The sequence below is a fragment of the Gymnogyps californianus genome, chromosome 1 (assembly GCF_018139145.2).
Source record: "Gymnogyps californianus isolate 813 chromosome 1, ASM1813914v2, whole genome shotgun sequence".
Taxonomy (NCBI): domain Eukaryota; kingdom Metazoa; phylum Chordata; class Aves; order Accipitriformes; family Cathartidae; genus Gymnogyps; species Gymnogyps californianus.
The window spans coordinates 163,208,607-163,223,753 of record NC_059471.1 but is presented as its reverse complement, the minus strand read 5'-3'; the positions used below and the strand labels follow the sequence as shown (position 1 = coordinate 163,223,753).

Here is a 15,147-nt window from a genome sequence, read left to right as displayed (position 1 = left end):
TGTTCCCTTTCTCCCAGGTCACGCCAGGCAACCATTTTCCAGCAAAAACTCCCCAATTTTGGCCAGTTTTTCGCTCTGCCTGCTAACAGCCTGCTAAAGCCTCTGGGCCCCCGGGGTGGCTCTGCTCGCACGCGTGTCGGGAGCAATCACCCAGCGCCTGGGAAATGATTGCTGGCATTACCTGGGCAGCCAGCAAACTTTGTGCAGCTTCTCTCAAGGCCAATGCTGCTGTCAGCTATTAGCACTAACGACCCCCATGTCTAAAACTTCCAGCCGATGGGGCCTTTCATCAGAGAGCCCCTCTGAGATTTGGGGAAAGCGTGGCTTTTGGAGACACGCCGTTTTCTTCCACCTCACTGACTTTTTATCTCTTTTGGGAAGCTCTGGAGGCTGCAAGCTACCTTACCTAATGGATCTCTATTAGGTTGTGGCACTGGGGGCCGATTGGACGTGTCCTGGGCTCCAGCTGCTCTCCTTATCCATGTTTTCAACATCTTTGGCTTTTGCCAGCCTCCAGATGGGAAGTGGCTGGGGGCCTGCAGGGCCCAGGCTTGGTGACCGGGGAGAGGATATTTTATCCCCTAAATCCCTCCTGCAGCAAAACACGGCAGTGTTTCACCCTCGCTGGGGGGTAAGCTGTTTGTGCAAAGCTCTGGCCCAAAACATCGTGTTGCCATGATGCACGGGGAGGATGACGATGGCGCGTTTCATCCCCCTGTGCGGCACGTGGCGCGGCGCTCTCCCACCCGAGCAGCTCGCCATGGCCAGCTCTGGCCCTGTGTGCCCACGGGAAGCTGCCCAAGCCCCCAGCCGGGGCGGTTGTCTCTGCAGGAGCGCCACATCAGTGTGAGACCATCAGCCTGCCACCCATGGTGGGGCAGGTAAGGGATGGGTCCTGGGGACAGGCTGGTCCGTGGGGCTTCAGCATTGGCCCAAAAAGGAGGCACCTGTTGGAGGGAGCTGAGCCTCCCCAACCCGTTTAATCCCACCTCCATCATTACAATGTCTTTTTGTATCACCGCTTGTCTAGGGGCTGGGGTCTCCCGTGCCAGCACTGTGCAGCTCAGAGGCAGCCCTGTCCTCCAGGTTAGGGTGCCAACAGGGCAAGGCAGGATGAGGCAGTATCCAGCCTCTCTCTCCTGGAGCATCGAGGGAATGATTTGCTCAAGGAGACTGGTGGTGCTGGATTTGCTGCCCTTCCCTGCGGCAAGATGCAAGACTGCCTGGAGAGGACGAGGCTACAGCCACAGCTCCCACGTGTTGCTGCCCCTTGCCCCAGCCACCCTTGTCCCAGGCTGCACAGCATGCCTGTGCTGGGCAAGGGGCTCGATGGCGCCTCAATTTCCCCCACCCTGCTCTTCCCGCAACAGCCCCAGAGCAGAGAAAGCAAATCCTGCCCTTCTGGGGAGAGGACCCGGCAGTGAGGATTAATAACATCTTTATGAGTGGCACTGGCCAGAGAGCAGAGCAGTGTGTGTACGTTACCCAGAGAAGCCCAGACTTCAAAGCCCAAACAAGGGGCTGTTTGGCAGCTTGCTAAAAATCATCATGGCTCTGAGGAGGACCTGTTTCTGGGGGTCCCCCAGCAGCCCCCTGCTTCGCCCATCCTGCATCCTCCCTGTGCACATCTCCCCGTGAGGGATGCTCTGATGCTCACACAGGGCTGGGGCTGCTGCTCTCCCTCCTTCCCCGCGTGGCCCCCAGCTGTGGGGCTGCAGGAGGGCATCCCACCGCCCCGGGGGCTGTGTTCCCCCCAGCACACACCCGGCCTGCACCCCAAAGTGCCAGCCTGCCACCTCGCAGCTCCCGCCTGGGAGCGTGGGGGTCTTGCAGCGGGGGTGGGGGAATTGCTTAGGGGGCAGGCGGGCAGCGTGGGGCGGGTTCCACGCGTGCCCGGCCGCCTGCGGCAGCAGCCCGACGGGGAGGGCGGGCGTCCTGCCGCCCGGTGGCGGCGGGGAGCCTGGCAGAGGACTCGGTGAAGGACCTTCTCCGGTTTCTTCGGGAGGCTGTCAGGCGGCGAGGGAGCCGAGCCCCCCGCGCCTCGCTGTCCGCGCCGGCTCCCTCCCCCCGCCCTCCTCCTCCTTCTCCTCCTCCTCCTCCTCCTCCTCCTCCTCCTCCTCCTGCTCCTCCTGCTCCTCCCGCCCTGGTGCGAAGGGCTTTCGCTGCTTTTCCCTTTTCTTTCCTCCCCTCTCTCCTCCGCGGAGCGCGGTGCCGGGAGGCGCGGGCAGAGGCGCGGGGATGGGGCGGCCGCCGGCCCCCAGCCCGCCCGCCCGCTCCCGCCGCCCGCCGCCGCGTCCCCTCCCCGGCCGGCGGGAGGCGGCGGCTCTCCCCCGCCGCCCACCTCGCCTCCTGCTCTGAATTTCTGCCCGTCGGCCGATCTGGGGAGAGGCGGGGAGGGGGTACGTCCCCTCGCACTTTTTTTTTCCCCCCACTTCTCTTTTTTTTCCCCCCTTTTTTGCCTTCCCCCCCCATCACTGCCTCCCCAGCCCGTTTCTCCTCCACGGGGGCTCTTTCGGCGGTCATGCGGCCGGTCCCGGGCGAGCGGCTCTAACTCGCCCCCTCGCCCGGATGGCCCCCCGGAGCCGCGGGCGGATGGAGCCGAGCTACGTCGTGGGCATCTGCTGCCTGGTGCTGCTGGAGCCGGGCCGGGTGTGGAGCGGCGAGCACAGCACTGGGGGGCCCGGCGAGAGCGGGAACGGCAGCCAGGCACCGGCGGCGGAGACCACGGCCCCCGCGCCCACCGGGGCGGCACCACCGGCGGGGGACCGCTGCCGCGGTTACTACGACGTGATGGGGCAGTGGGACCCGCCATTCAACTGCAACGCCGGCATCTACCAGTACTGCTGTGGGACCTGCGGGTACCGCTTCTGCTGCCAGTTCAAGCCCGGGCGGCTGGACCAGAGCGGCTGCTCCAACTACGACACCCCCAATTGGGTCAACACAGGCCAGCCGCCCGCCCGGGTGGACGAGACCCCCGAGGACCCCACTCGCGACAAGACCAACATGATCGTCTACATCATCTGCGGCGTGGTGGCCATCATGGTGCTGGTGGGCATCTTCACCAAGCTGGGCCTGGAGAAGGCACAGGGTCCCCAGACGGAGATGACCGTCTCCAGGTAAAGGGGTCCGGTCCCACCACCCGCCCCGCTCAATCCCCCCATGGGTGGCAGCCCACATCCCCAGTCCCTTGTGTAGGGTGAGCCCCAGCTTCACCCTGGGGCTGCCAAGAGGGTGAGGTGATCCCCAAAACCCCCGTCCTGGCATGCTGAGACACCAGGGGCGTGGGTTGGCTGCAGCCCCCAACCTGTCCCGGCAGGGAGGGCTGCCAGCCAGGACAGCCTCCATGAGAAGGTGTGATCGTACACCCGTCCCCTCTCAAAATGACCTGCTCTGTCCCTTGAGGAGGCCTGTCCCTGGCTCAGGAGAGCTGTCCCCACCGGCCAGTGGGGTGGGTGACATGTGAGCTATAGGACATGGCTTCCCCCCCACCCCAAAACAAAGCTGTGGTTCCCAATGTGCAGGGGAGGCGAGACCGGGTCTGACTGTGCATGAGGTGACTCGGGACCGCAGTCCCCTTGGGCTCAGCCTCGCTGGCAGTGCGGGGGGAGAGGAGACGGCACAGACAGCTCCGCCGTGGCTGCTGCGCCTCCTCAGTGTGCGTGTGCACACGTGTGCACACGCGTGTGTGTGTGTGCACGGGTGTGCACGGGTGCCTGCCTCTGCGCACCGGTGTGGGACATCGCCCTTGCAGGGGGGGACCAGGCTGCACCACCCCTGGGGCTCAGCCTCCAGCGGAAAGTTGGGCAGCCGGCCCCCACACCCTGCGGCTCCAGCCCCTGGCTTTTCAGCCCACTCCTGGGGCTGTGTGGAGCTGGCAGGGGGAAGGTCGAGGTGTCAGGCGCACTTGGGCGTTGGGGACCCCCTGCGTCTCCCCCTGCTCCCACCCAGCTCCCATGGCTGTTGGTGCATCTTCCCCTCTTCCTCCAGCACCAGTCCTGGCGCAAGATACACACTTCTTGCCCCTTTTCGCCCCCGCCCCTTGCTGCACGGCTGCCCCCCCGCTCCCAGCGCGAAGATGTCACGAGTGGCCCGGCCTCAGCCCCGCCGGGTGCACCACCAGCTTCCCTGGGGGCAGCGGGGTCGTGTGCCCGATGCTGGGGCACATGGGAACAGGCAGGAGGGGCAGGTGACCCCCCTGGCCTGGGGTGGGGAGGGGCAGGGCCAGGCAGGGTGGGGCAGGGCGTGGCAGGGCAAGGCGGGATGTGCAGGCAAGGCCAGGCATGGGAGGGCAGGGCTGGTGGCCCCAGCCCCAGCCATGGCTCCGCTGCGTCGCTTTCCGCTCAGTGTCATGTTGTACAGCTCCTCCGCTTAGGTAGGTTTTTCTTCTCCGACCTTTTTTTAAATTTATTTCTTTTTGTTTTTTTAACCGATCACATTCAATGAGTTTAACACTTTGAAGCGGCTGCCGGCAGCTCCAGCCTCCCCGGCACAGCTCTGCCCCTGCGGCTCTGACTCAGAGCTGTCCCTCCCCAGCCTCCTCCCGGCACACATGTGATGCACACATGTGCACACGTGTGTGCACGCACACACACACAGAGGAGCAGAGCCGGGGCAGGTCCACCAAGGTGGTCGTGCCGTGGTCATGCCATGGGTGCCCTGAATTGAAGGGGGAGAGATGGAGAGGGGACCCAGTGAGGGCTGCAGGGGCAGAGAGAGGGGCTGGGGGCTGAGCCGATTCCAGCACCTTGCCGAGCTGCGGGATGCACGCTCTACTTCGCGTCTTCCCAGTGAGGACATCGAGCCTGGCAATAAACCCATTTCTATGCCATTTTGTTCAGGGATTTTAGCTTTAAAAAAAAAAAAAGCAGGGCTGGAGGAAATTATTTCACCGGGACGGCCAGGAAGCCGCCCTGACTGCACCCCCCAGCACAGACACCCTCTCTCCTTCCCCTGGGGCACCTGCCTCCCCCTGCCTGCCTGGGGCTTGGGCAGCCACTGGGTGCTGCACCCCAACTCTGGACCCCCCAGACCCACCCCACTCCTTGCACCCACCCAGGGGAGCAGAGGCTGACTCCCCTGCTTGGGTGAGGGTCGTATCCAGGCATGGATGGGGGTCGCAGGGCCCTCCTGAGCTGCGCAAGGCAGTTTTGGAGGGATCCATGCTGCGGCCCCCCCTTGGCAGGGAGCCTGGCTGGGTGCCACTGCGAGCCCATGCCTCCCCCCCCCGCATCACCTGAGGAAGCGCTGGCACCTTGACAGGATCAATACGGCCTCCGCCAGCCTCCCTGCCTCCCGACTCCACTTTCACTTGCCTGCCGCCGCGTCTTTTTTTGGTCTCTCCCCCCACCTCCTGGGAAGGAGATACTGCGCTTGGGGAGGGGTCGGCCCCCAGGACGCCCAGACCTGGGTCTTTGTCCCCTGCCAGTGGGTCTTGCCTTCTCCCATCACCAGCCGCTGGCGGGACTGCTGCCACTCACCAGGGAGCGTTTTCTGCAGGTACCCTCAATTCTGTGCCGCCGGAGCCATGTGTTTCTCCGTGTCCCCCCTCCCTCTCACTCGTGCAAGTCCGAATTTTCCCGATGAGTTCGGGGTGATTGCTGCCTTTTCTCCCCCAGCCGCAGATCTTTCAGGCACTGGCATATGGACCTTGCCAGCCTTTGTGGGACAAAATCAGAAGGGCACCTCCATCACTGCAGAAGCTGGGAGATGTCTCGCCATCTCCCGTGCCCCGTGTCCTTCTGCGTAAGCCACCAGCGGCTCCGGTTGCACGCGGACAGTGACTGGCAAGCCACAGCAGGGTGGGAGCAGTGCACTGGGTAGAGCCCTGGGCACCAGGCAAGGCACCAGGCCGACACGGCCTCCCAGGTGCTGGGCTGATGGAGACAGTACGAGGGGCTGGGTACATGGCACAGGCGTCTGAAAAGGGACACTGTTGCCTCCATCCCGCTGTGCGCCCAGTCAGCCCGGGCAATACGTTTCGTCGCGGTGCCTCCGAGAGAGCGGGGCTATTTCTAGCTGCCTCGCCCCCGTACCCATGCGCAGCCCAAGGCATGGGCAGTGCCACCTCGCCTCCCTCCCGGTGCCTCAGGTAGGAGCTTCTCATTTGCTCCTCAGGCACCGCATCATGGCCTTGGGCCAGCTCCCTGTTGCACGGCCGGCTTGGTTTCCATTCCCATCCCTCCCTCTCGCTGGGGTTTTTCCGCTCATGGGGAGCACTGCCTGCTGCCCTGGGATGGCTCCTGGTGCTACTGCTTGCAGGCTTCCCACCTAGGCGGGGGGAAAGTCAACCACTTCTGCACCTCCAGACATCGTTCGTCATGGTCCTGGTCCGAGCCCAGAAAGAGCGACCAGGCATAGAAACCTCACCAGCTCCTCCCAGATGGAGACACCTGAGCTCCCTGCTCAGTCCTGGCTCGCTGCAGCTCTTGTCCAGCTTGCCCTGAGACCCCTGTGCCTCAGCCACCTCTAACACGGCTTCTCTTCCCGGCTTTGGCTGCTGGTCCACCCAAGGGAGCGGGCGCCCAAGCAGCTGCAGCTACCTGGTGTGTCCTCCCCTCCCCATCCGCCTTCCTCCTGCAGGGCCTTATGGCAGCTCCGGCAAACCCCTCTCCTTCCTGCTCAGCTCACGCTTGGCACCCGTCCCTGGCACTCGCTCAGCCTGGCCAAACCCTGCGTTGAGTCAGGAACACCTGCCCGTGTTTTTCTTCAGGCCCCGGATCTCCAGGGACGTCGGGTCCTTGGGGGCCGCTGGGATCTGGCTGTGCCCATCGCACGAGAGCAGGCACATGCCCTGGACCTCTCCCCAAAACCTCCTGGTGGGGAATTGCAGGTTATGGCTGGAGTGAACATCCCTATGGGAAGAGTTGGGCGAGGAGCAGGCTCCTGGGGGGCAGCAGGGATGCTGGAGAGGGGCAAAACAGCCGGCGGGAGCAGGTGCCCTGGCAGTCGCAGTAGCCGAGCCCCCTATGCTGGCTTTTCACTCTCTGGGTCCTCCTGTGCTATTTGGGGTCCCAAAACCCAGCCCCACTGTGCATCCGACTGCGCCAGGTATTTCTCTGGCAATGCTCCAGTCCGCAGCCCTGCCTGCAGTCAATGCCCACAGTAGCAGGTGGTGTTTGAAGGTGTTTGAAGGCAGCATGGCGAGTTGTCATGTGCCGCCTGGGCTCTCCAGGGGACGAGAGAGGGGACCCAGCTCCGGCAGGGAGGGACGCTTGGACCCCTGTCCCCAGACTGAACCCGATGTCCAGCCAGGTGGACTCACTCGCACCACCCAATGCTTTGCCCGAGTTCTGTTACTCCCCACAGCAACTCCAGTTTTGCAAAGACACCTTGCTACCCCCAAGCCTTCCTGAGCATCCTTGAGTGTCCCAGCCCCACCGGACGGATGTCACGTGGTGCCCACACTGCTCGGTTCCACAGACGGGCACCCCCTGCCCTGAGCAGATGCACTGTAAACCATGGGAAATGTCCCCCCCTGGGAGGTGAAGGTGACACTCTCGCTGGGCACGGAGACGGCGTGGCCAGCCAGGGTGCCAGCCCACCCACAGCTGCAGTGTGCCATGTGTCTCCTCCACCACCACGCCTCTGCTCCAAACCTCACCGCCCTGCTCGGCTGCCATGTTCTGCGTCCCCGCCAAGGGTTCACTCCAGCTCAGGGCAATGTCACTTCACCCGTCACTCCGTCATCTCTCCTCTCTGGAGGCTGCGCTCCTGTCTCCTCCCATCGCTCCCTGTCCCCTTGCCCAGGACTTGCAGCCACTCTCCTGTTGGGCTTGCCGGGTGTGGGGCTTGGGCCTCCCAAAAGCGGGTCAGCCCCTGGGCTCTGCCAGGCCCTGGGTCCCGCTCCCAAATGGGCACCTCCATTTCATGCGCCGGTGGCTCCCCCGGGGATGGCTCAGGAGCACCGAGTGCTGCATGCCCGCTCCTGCCGTGGAGCTGTCTTGGCCTCCATCATCACTGCTCCTGGATCTGCCTCTTCGCTTCGTCTCAGGGCTCGCGCCAGGCTGGTTTGGGGGACCTTGGTTGCACCTGTTGGCACAACCAGGCTTGCCACAGAGGTGGCTGCACGCCCGGGCAGGTGAGGCTGTGCTCAGGCAAGCTGGGTGGCAAGCGCCCTTCACATACGGCCTCATGCGCTCAGCATCCGTGGCCACGGTGGTGGATAGAGACCTCAGTGGTGCCGCTCGTTAGTGTTTTGTTGCAGATGAGCAGTGCAGGTTTAAAGCCGCATCTGCCCTGTGTTCCCCACCTCCATCTGCACCCTGGAGCCGTCTTGGTGCCACAGACTGCCGGGTGACCTAGGGAGATGTGGCCTGACCTTCCCTAAGCCCCCCAGCCATGGGACCAGGCTGGGGCTCATAAAACCCCCAAAAACACGTATGGTGAGACAGCAGCTCCTCAGCACGGTGTCGCCCTCCAGGTCCACCTCCCCTGCACTGCACTACCTGGGGACGGGGACGGGGAAGGGGGTGCAGCCCCCGGGGGCCCTGCTGGCAGCCCTGGCCGGCAGCACGGCTCATGGTGCAAGGCGAGGGGGTGGGGGGTATGGGGTGGGGGGGTGAGTCTGGGTGTTGCTGGCGCCGAGAGCTCATGCGTGCTTCTCACCTTAGCAAAATAGCTTGTTAAGAGCTGCTCAGGCCATTATTGTTATCGTCCACACACCCTGGGCGGTTGGCGCGGAGGGCAGGCTTATGAGAAGGAGCACTGATGGATTTATCTGGAGAGGAAGTCACAGACAAAGGATTGCTCAAGCTTCATAAACAGACCCGAGGGGGGAAAAAAAATTTTTAAAAAATAGGTCAAATCGCATTGAACTTCCTGGTGAAACAAGCCTGTTTGAGTGCTGGGCCCCGGGGACAGGCGAGAGCAGGCAGTGGCCAGTGGGGAGGGGGCCGGCGAGCAGTGCACCCTGGGGAAGGTGGGAGCTGATGGGGCGGCAGCTCCCCGGGTTGACAGCCCTTGCCCGTGGCCTCGGTGGTCCTGCCTCCCCCCGCCTGCCTGGGCACAGCCTGCCGCCCACCCAGGCTTGTGCCCAGAGCTTCTCTGGGTGCAGCACCCGTGGCCAAAGGAGCCTGGCTGGGCCCAGAGCTGGGGTCAGTTGGCTGCAGAAGGGCTCCTAGGGAGGTGTGGGGTTTGAATAGCTGCAGGATGGAGGTGCCATAGCCTCCCTGGGCAGCCTGGTCCAGCGTTTGACCACCCTCGCAGGAAAAAAGGTTGTTTCTTCCGTTTAAACAGAATTTCCTGTGTTTCGGTTTGCACCTGTTGCCTCGTCAGCCTGGCGCTGTCCTTGTTGCACCCTCCCTTTGGATATTCACATACATTGATAAGATCCCCCTGAGCCTTTTCTTCTCCAGGCTGAACGGTCACAGCTCTCCCAGCCTCTCCTCACAGGAGAGATGCTCCAGTCCCTTCATCATCTTTGTGGCCCTTTGCTGGACTCTCTCCAGTATGTCCATGTCTCTCCTGCACTGGGGAGCCCAGAGCTGGAGCCAGCACTCCAGGTGTGGCCTCACCAGTGCCGAGCAGAGGGGAAGGACCACCTCCCTCGGACCTGCTGGCAATGCTTTGCCTAATGCAGCCTAGGAGACCATTCGCCGCCTTTGCCCCAAGGACACATTGCTGGCTCATGGTCAACTTGGTGTCCACCAGGATCCCCAGGCTCTCTTCGGCCAAGCTGCCTTCCAGCTGGTCAGCCCCCAGTATATACTGGTGCCAGGGGTTGTTCCTCCCTCATTTCAATTTGTTTGGCTCCATGAGGGTCCTGTTGGCCCATTTGGAGATTAAGTGATCCCAGGGGGGTTGTGACCCAAAGCTCCCCAAGAATGATGTGCAATGAACACAAAGGGCAAGCGACCCTCCTTTGTAGCTTTGCTCTTGCCATTGCCCTGTGATGTTGACTGGATCCAAACTGGGAGGGAAAATCTCCCAGAAACAGCCCTCGGGGCCCCCCACGCATCTGCACCCCCGGGCATAACACATTGCTTTCCCTGTTGTTCTCGCTGCCTTCTCTGGCAATTCCCCACACCGGGTTCGCTGGGCTTTTGAGCGCTCCAGAGCCATGAGGTGACATATCCACCAAGTCAGGATTATTCCCCCCTTACTCTCCAATTTGCATTTGTGCACGTTGAGTTTAATCTGTTAGCCACTTGCTAACTGTAAGCTCCCGCCACAGCTCCCGGTGTGCATCTATGAGCCAGCCAGAGCCTTCGAGGCACAAGACGTGCTGACAGTGAGCCAGGGATTAGGGAGCCAAAAAAAGCCCCGAGTGGACACCCCTGTGCCCTCGCAGTCACACAAGGCTGGTCTCTGCAGGGGGAATGGGGGGTCTCCTCATTGCAAAGCCCCACGCCAGCAGGAGCATCCCGTCCTGCCGCGGGACTTGCTGCCGAAGGCTGCAGTGCTGCGTGGGCATGCCCTGCTCTGGCACCGCCAGTGTGCCCTGCTCCGGCACCACCGGTATGCCCCGCTCCAGCGTGGACAGTGTGCCCTGCTCCGGCACTGCCCGTGTGCCCCGCTCCAGCACTGCCAGCGTGCCCTGCTCCAGCACCACCGGTGTGCCCCGCTCCAGTGTGGACAGTGTGCCCTGCTCCGGCACTGCCAATGTGCCCCGCTCTGGCACTGCCAGTGTGCCCTGCTCCGGCACCGCCAGCATGCCCTGCTCTGGCACTGCTGGCGTGCCCTGTGCCGGCACTGCCAGTACACCGCGGTAGGACTGCAGCATCTCCGTCCATGAATGTTAAACGAAATAGGGCTTTATCTTATGTAATGGTGTTTAATGTTTAATGCTGTTACTTATAAGGAGGGTGTTACGCAGCGACAGCGCGTGCGCCGGGGGCCGCCGCTAGTTTATCCTCCTCCCCAAAGAGGCGCAAGCGGCCGCTCTAATCATTTCCTCGGGGTCTTCTCCACTTTGAAGGGACTTGAGTGGAGGTGTCGCCTCCTCTCCCCCCCTCCACCAGACTCTGACTCCGGGGGAGCATCCCCAAGGTGTTGCTCCAGCCACCGTCAGTTCAGGTTCCTCCGGCTCGGTTGGTCATACCCTTGCAGCCCGCTCCAAGCCATGCGTCTCCCTCGCCGCCCTCACCCACTGATGCTGCCGGCCCCGGGAGGGCTCAGCCCCAGCCAGACCCCAATTCACTGCTGGGGGGGGCTCGCCAGCCCCCATGCAAAAATTGGGTTGGGAGCCTAGGTGCCCTCCTTGCTCCCAGCGGCCATTTCCTAGCCCCAGGCCACCTGGCTCTGCCTCCAAAGAGGGGGGTTCAGGGCTGGGATGCATTGGTGGGGCCAGGGGAACGGGGTATCATCCTAACAGCCCTTCGCCCCCTCCCCAGGACACTGACGGACCTGCTGAAACAGCCAGGCCACAGCCCCTCCGAGCACGTGGATGGCCTCATGGGGGGTGTGCAGGTCCCTCTGGGTGAGGGCCTGGCCCGGGGGCCCCCCAGGAATGGCACAGGTAAGGTGCTGGCGCGGTGGGGAAAAATAAGCTCCCTTGGGTGAATAAAGGCAGCGGGAGGGTGCTGCCCATGGCTGAGCCCCCCGCCTGCCTGCCTCTGCCCCCCCAGACAAGCCGCCCTTGAACAACGCGGTGGCCATTGCCCCCCCGCTGGGGCGGCCCCACAGCCACGGCAAGCGCCTGCCGCTGGCCAGCAGCCTGGCCCTGCCACCCCCCGCCTATGCTGCCTACGCCACCCTCAAGGCTGGAGGTGAGTGCTGCTGCTGCCGCCTGGGCCGGGATGGCGGCCGGGATTGGGGGTGGGGGGGATGCGCCCCGTGGACCCCGCAGGTGGGTGGGGAGGGGCGGGGGGCTCGCAGAGGGGCGCGGGCAGGAACCCCAGTCCCTCAGGGCTCCCAGGGCAGCTGCTCATGGCAGAGGCTGTGCAGCTCCCCCACTGCCCCACCAACCTGCTGCGCTGCCCAGCCAATCAGCACCTAGGATCCCACATGGACCCACTGCACTCCTCAGCCAATCAGAGCTCAGGATCCCCCATGGATCTACTGTACTCCCTAGCCAATCAGAGCTCAGGGTCCCCCATGGACCCCCCCCCACTGCACTCCCCAGCCAATCAGCACCCAGGATCCCACACAGACCTGCAGCACTGCCCACCCAATCAGAGCTCAGGATCCCCCATGGACACACTGCACTGCCCAGCCAATCAGTGCCCAGGATCTCCCCAAACCCTACAGCACTCCCCCAGCCAATCCGTGGCCAAGACCTCCCCGCTCCCCAGCCACTCAGCACCCAGGGTCCCTCCCACAGCCCCCCCATCATCACCACCACTGCCTCCCCCCCCGCCCGGTCCCCCTGTGCTTGCGGAGGGGGGTGTCCCTGCGGGGGTGACGCCGCGCCCCTGTCCCCACAGAGAGCGCCCCTGAGGACTTCTACAGGCGGTTCGGGGGGCCAGAGGCGCACCCCGCCAGCGCCCTGCCCTTCCCGCCCACTGAGGCCCCGGCACTGCCCGAGGGCTGCCCCACAGCCAAGGCCAAGGGCCCCAAGCTGCCGGGGGGCCCATCCTTCCCGGGGGGCTGGGAGGGAGGCCCCCCCCGCGGCCCCCGCCGGCCTGGCCTGGCCACCCTGCGACCCGAGGGGCCGCCCGAGGCCTTCGGCCCTGCCACCCCGCTGTACGGCCAGCCCCCCTGGCACCTCACCACCAACAGCAAGACTGAGGTCACCGTCTGACACCATCGGGGACCGGGGCTGGGGCTGCCCCCTCGCCTGAGCGTCGTTGACGGCCTCCCCCAGGGGTGGCCCGCCGGAGCAAAGCATCGTAGATCCTACATAAACTGCGACGGCTAGCCATGGCGGGAGATGCGCCGTCCTTCCTCTCCCGGGGATGGGGGCTGCCAGCTGCGCTTCACCATCGAGGGGGCACCGTGGGCCAGGCCATCCCTCTCATCCAGGCAACAAGTTTCAGCCATTCTCAGCCTGTCCTGTGAAGAGGCTGAGCCGGGGGCAAATTGGCAGAGCAGTGCGCTGCTCAGGGAACGGGGGCCGATGCCGGACAGACCGCAGCCCCCAGGGATGGGGGGAACACAACCTGCTGGGGCCAAGCACCCCCACCTAGCTCCAGTGACCAGGCGAGCGAAGAGCAACGGACTCAAAGCACCGTCCCATCGCTGCCGGCAGAGCCCGAGCAGCCTCTTTCTCTCCCCAGCCTCCCCTTCCCCACTGCCCCAGCCTCCACCTTGTCAATAAATAATACATTAAACTGTATGGCCTTGGTATGGATTGGCTGGGGGACCCCATGGTGTTCCCCAAACCCCAGCCCCTTCCCCACGAGCAGCAGGGTGCAAAGCCCTCTCCCACAGGGCCCGGGGAACGCCCCTGATGGGGCACGTGGTGGGAACACAGCTTTCAGGGCCAACTGCAAAACCCTTTGAGCAGCTACACGAAAACCAAACAGATCTCCTTTGTCTGAAGTTTAACGGTTCTGACAGTTTTACCAGGGGGAGCAGAGAAGCGAAGAGATGGAGCGAGGGGACATTGTTCCAAGCAAGGTCAGGTAAAAGCTTTCCTCCCATATAGATGCTCCTAAAATGGCAGTCTTCTGGCCCAGCTCTACCTTGCTTGGCTCTGCTCAAGCCATCGGCCCCTTGGGTTGCTTCTAAGGGAGCACGGAGACATTGCACTTGCTCCACCACGGGACCATCTTTCATTGCAAGCCGTACAGCTCCATTTTCCAGGTTATCTGGACGAAGGACTGACAGCTTCCCGAGGCGCTTGTGTGGTTGGATGTCTCTGAAGGACGTTTCAGGCTCACCTATGCTTAAGAGCAGCTGCTGGGTGGGATGAAGAGGGCTAAGAGAAAGAGGGCAGGTGGGAGGTGGTGGTAACGTTCGCCTTTATTAGGTAACAGATGCTCAGGAGCCCTGGAACAGGGTTTTCAGACAGCAGATATGTTCCCCAGGGAACCTCCCCACCACCAGTTGCACCTCGTATCACAAAGCATCCCTACTCCGAACTCCATGTGGATAAATAGACTTTCTTCACATAATCCATAAAACAATTTCCTCCCACCCACAAACCAACCAAAGTTACAGTATATACACACACACATATATAAAAAATGTTGTAGGGACAGATGGGCAGCAAATTTATGAACAGTGTAGAAAAAACAGGGCAAAGATCCCTTGCCCTGGAGGGGAGAGAAGTACCAGCAGTGCTAGGACCCTCCACGGATCATGCCATTAGCTACCAGGGTTTCAGCCCAGCAGCCTCCCACCCCCAGCCCAGCCGGTACTCCCTGCAGCCCATCCCCCAGGACTTGGTCCACCATTAGTGACAAAGTGAAGCCTCAGCATCTCCCTTTTCCAAGTCTCGCTTCCTCTTTTACTAAAGCACGAAACTTCCCACGAAACTTTCCCATCTGGGGAAATGCAAAATAACTCGGAGGTTGCCCCAGGGAAGGAGTTTCTGTATCTTAGGAAAAACTCACGACCGGGAAGACAGTGCGAGAGCCACTTAAGAGGAGAAAAAGTAGGAGGATGTGATCCACCCTCCAAAATAGGATCACCAATAAGCTAGGAAACTTGGGATGGGCAATCAAAACCCACCCAAACCCAAGAGCTTTTCTGCACACTTAGGATACCCGCTCAAAGCAGAAGTAGCTGCCAGCAGAGCAGCCCCTACACTGATCAAAGACACACAAGAGCAACCTCTCCCCCCTCAAAGGATGAGCTCCCCTCCAACTGCTGACACTGGGAAGCGAGGGACCCCCCCTGCCTGCCAGTGGGGTGAGAAGTACAGGCTGCGGGCCATTGCGGCTGGGTGTCCACCAGCTATTCCCTAAATAAAGCGGGGGAGGGAGGGAAGCGTCTTCTGGTCACCACATCTTTCTTCACAGCTATAAGCCCAGGGTCACTGGGAAAGGGCTTTGCTGGGAGACAGGTTTCTCCTGGCCCCAGTTTCCATCTTGTTGAAGCCAGGCAACTCCAGGACTAGCATTACTTCTGTTCAATTCCTGTAGCACATGAAATCCCCCTCCCAGATGCCAAAAGACCCCATGTAAAGTGAGACAACAAGCCCCCATCTTTTTCCCCTCATTTTGGAAGAAGCTCAAGCTCTCATGCCCCTCTGCAAAAGCTGGATACATGTAGAACCTTCTTGCAAAACAGCCCGAGATTCTGATTTTGCAGGAGTCAGGCTGT

The 15,147-nt window shown here is 62.5% G+C and overlaps 1 protein-coding gene across 1 annotated transcript; it reads left to right on the top strand.

Annotated features, from left to right (window-relative positions):
- The first annotated feature begins 2,568 nt into the window (after positions 1–2,568).
- Positions 2,569–12,679, top strand: SHISA8 (shisa family member 8). Its single transcript, XM_050915408.1, has 4 exons — positions 2,569–3,116; positions 11,331–11,455; positions 11,565–11,705; positions 12,363–12,679. Exons 1-4 carry the CDS (start codon positions 2,569–2,571, stop codon positions 12,677–12,679), a joined length of 1,131 nt encoding a protein of 376 aa, XP_050771365.1.
- The last annotated feature ends 2,468 nt before the right edge of the window (positions 12,680–15,147 follow it).

Bases quoted from the DNA above. Each gene is read 5' to 3' on its own strand.
- SHISA8 (XM_050915408.1), top strand. From the start codon at position 2,569: ATGGCCCCCCGGAGCCGCGGGCGGATGGAGCCGAGCTACGTCGTGGGC. The intron at 3,117-11,330 runs GTAAAGGGGTCC...CCCCCTCCCCAG, and splicing joins ACGGAGATGACCGTCTCCAG to GACACTGACGGACCTGCTGA. The intron at 11,456-11,564 runs GTAAGGTGCTGG...CTGCCCCCCCAG, and splicing joins GCCCCCCAGGAATGGCACAG to ACAAGCCGCCCTTGAACAAC.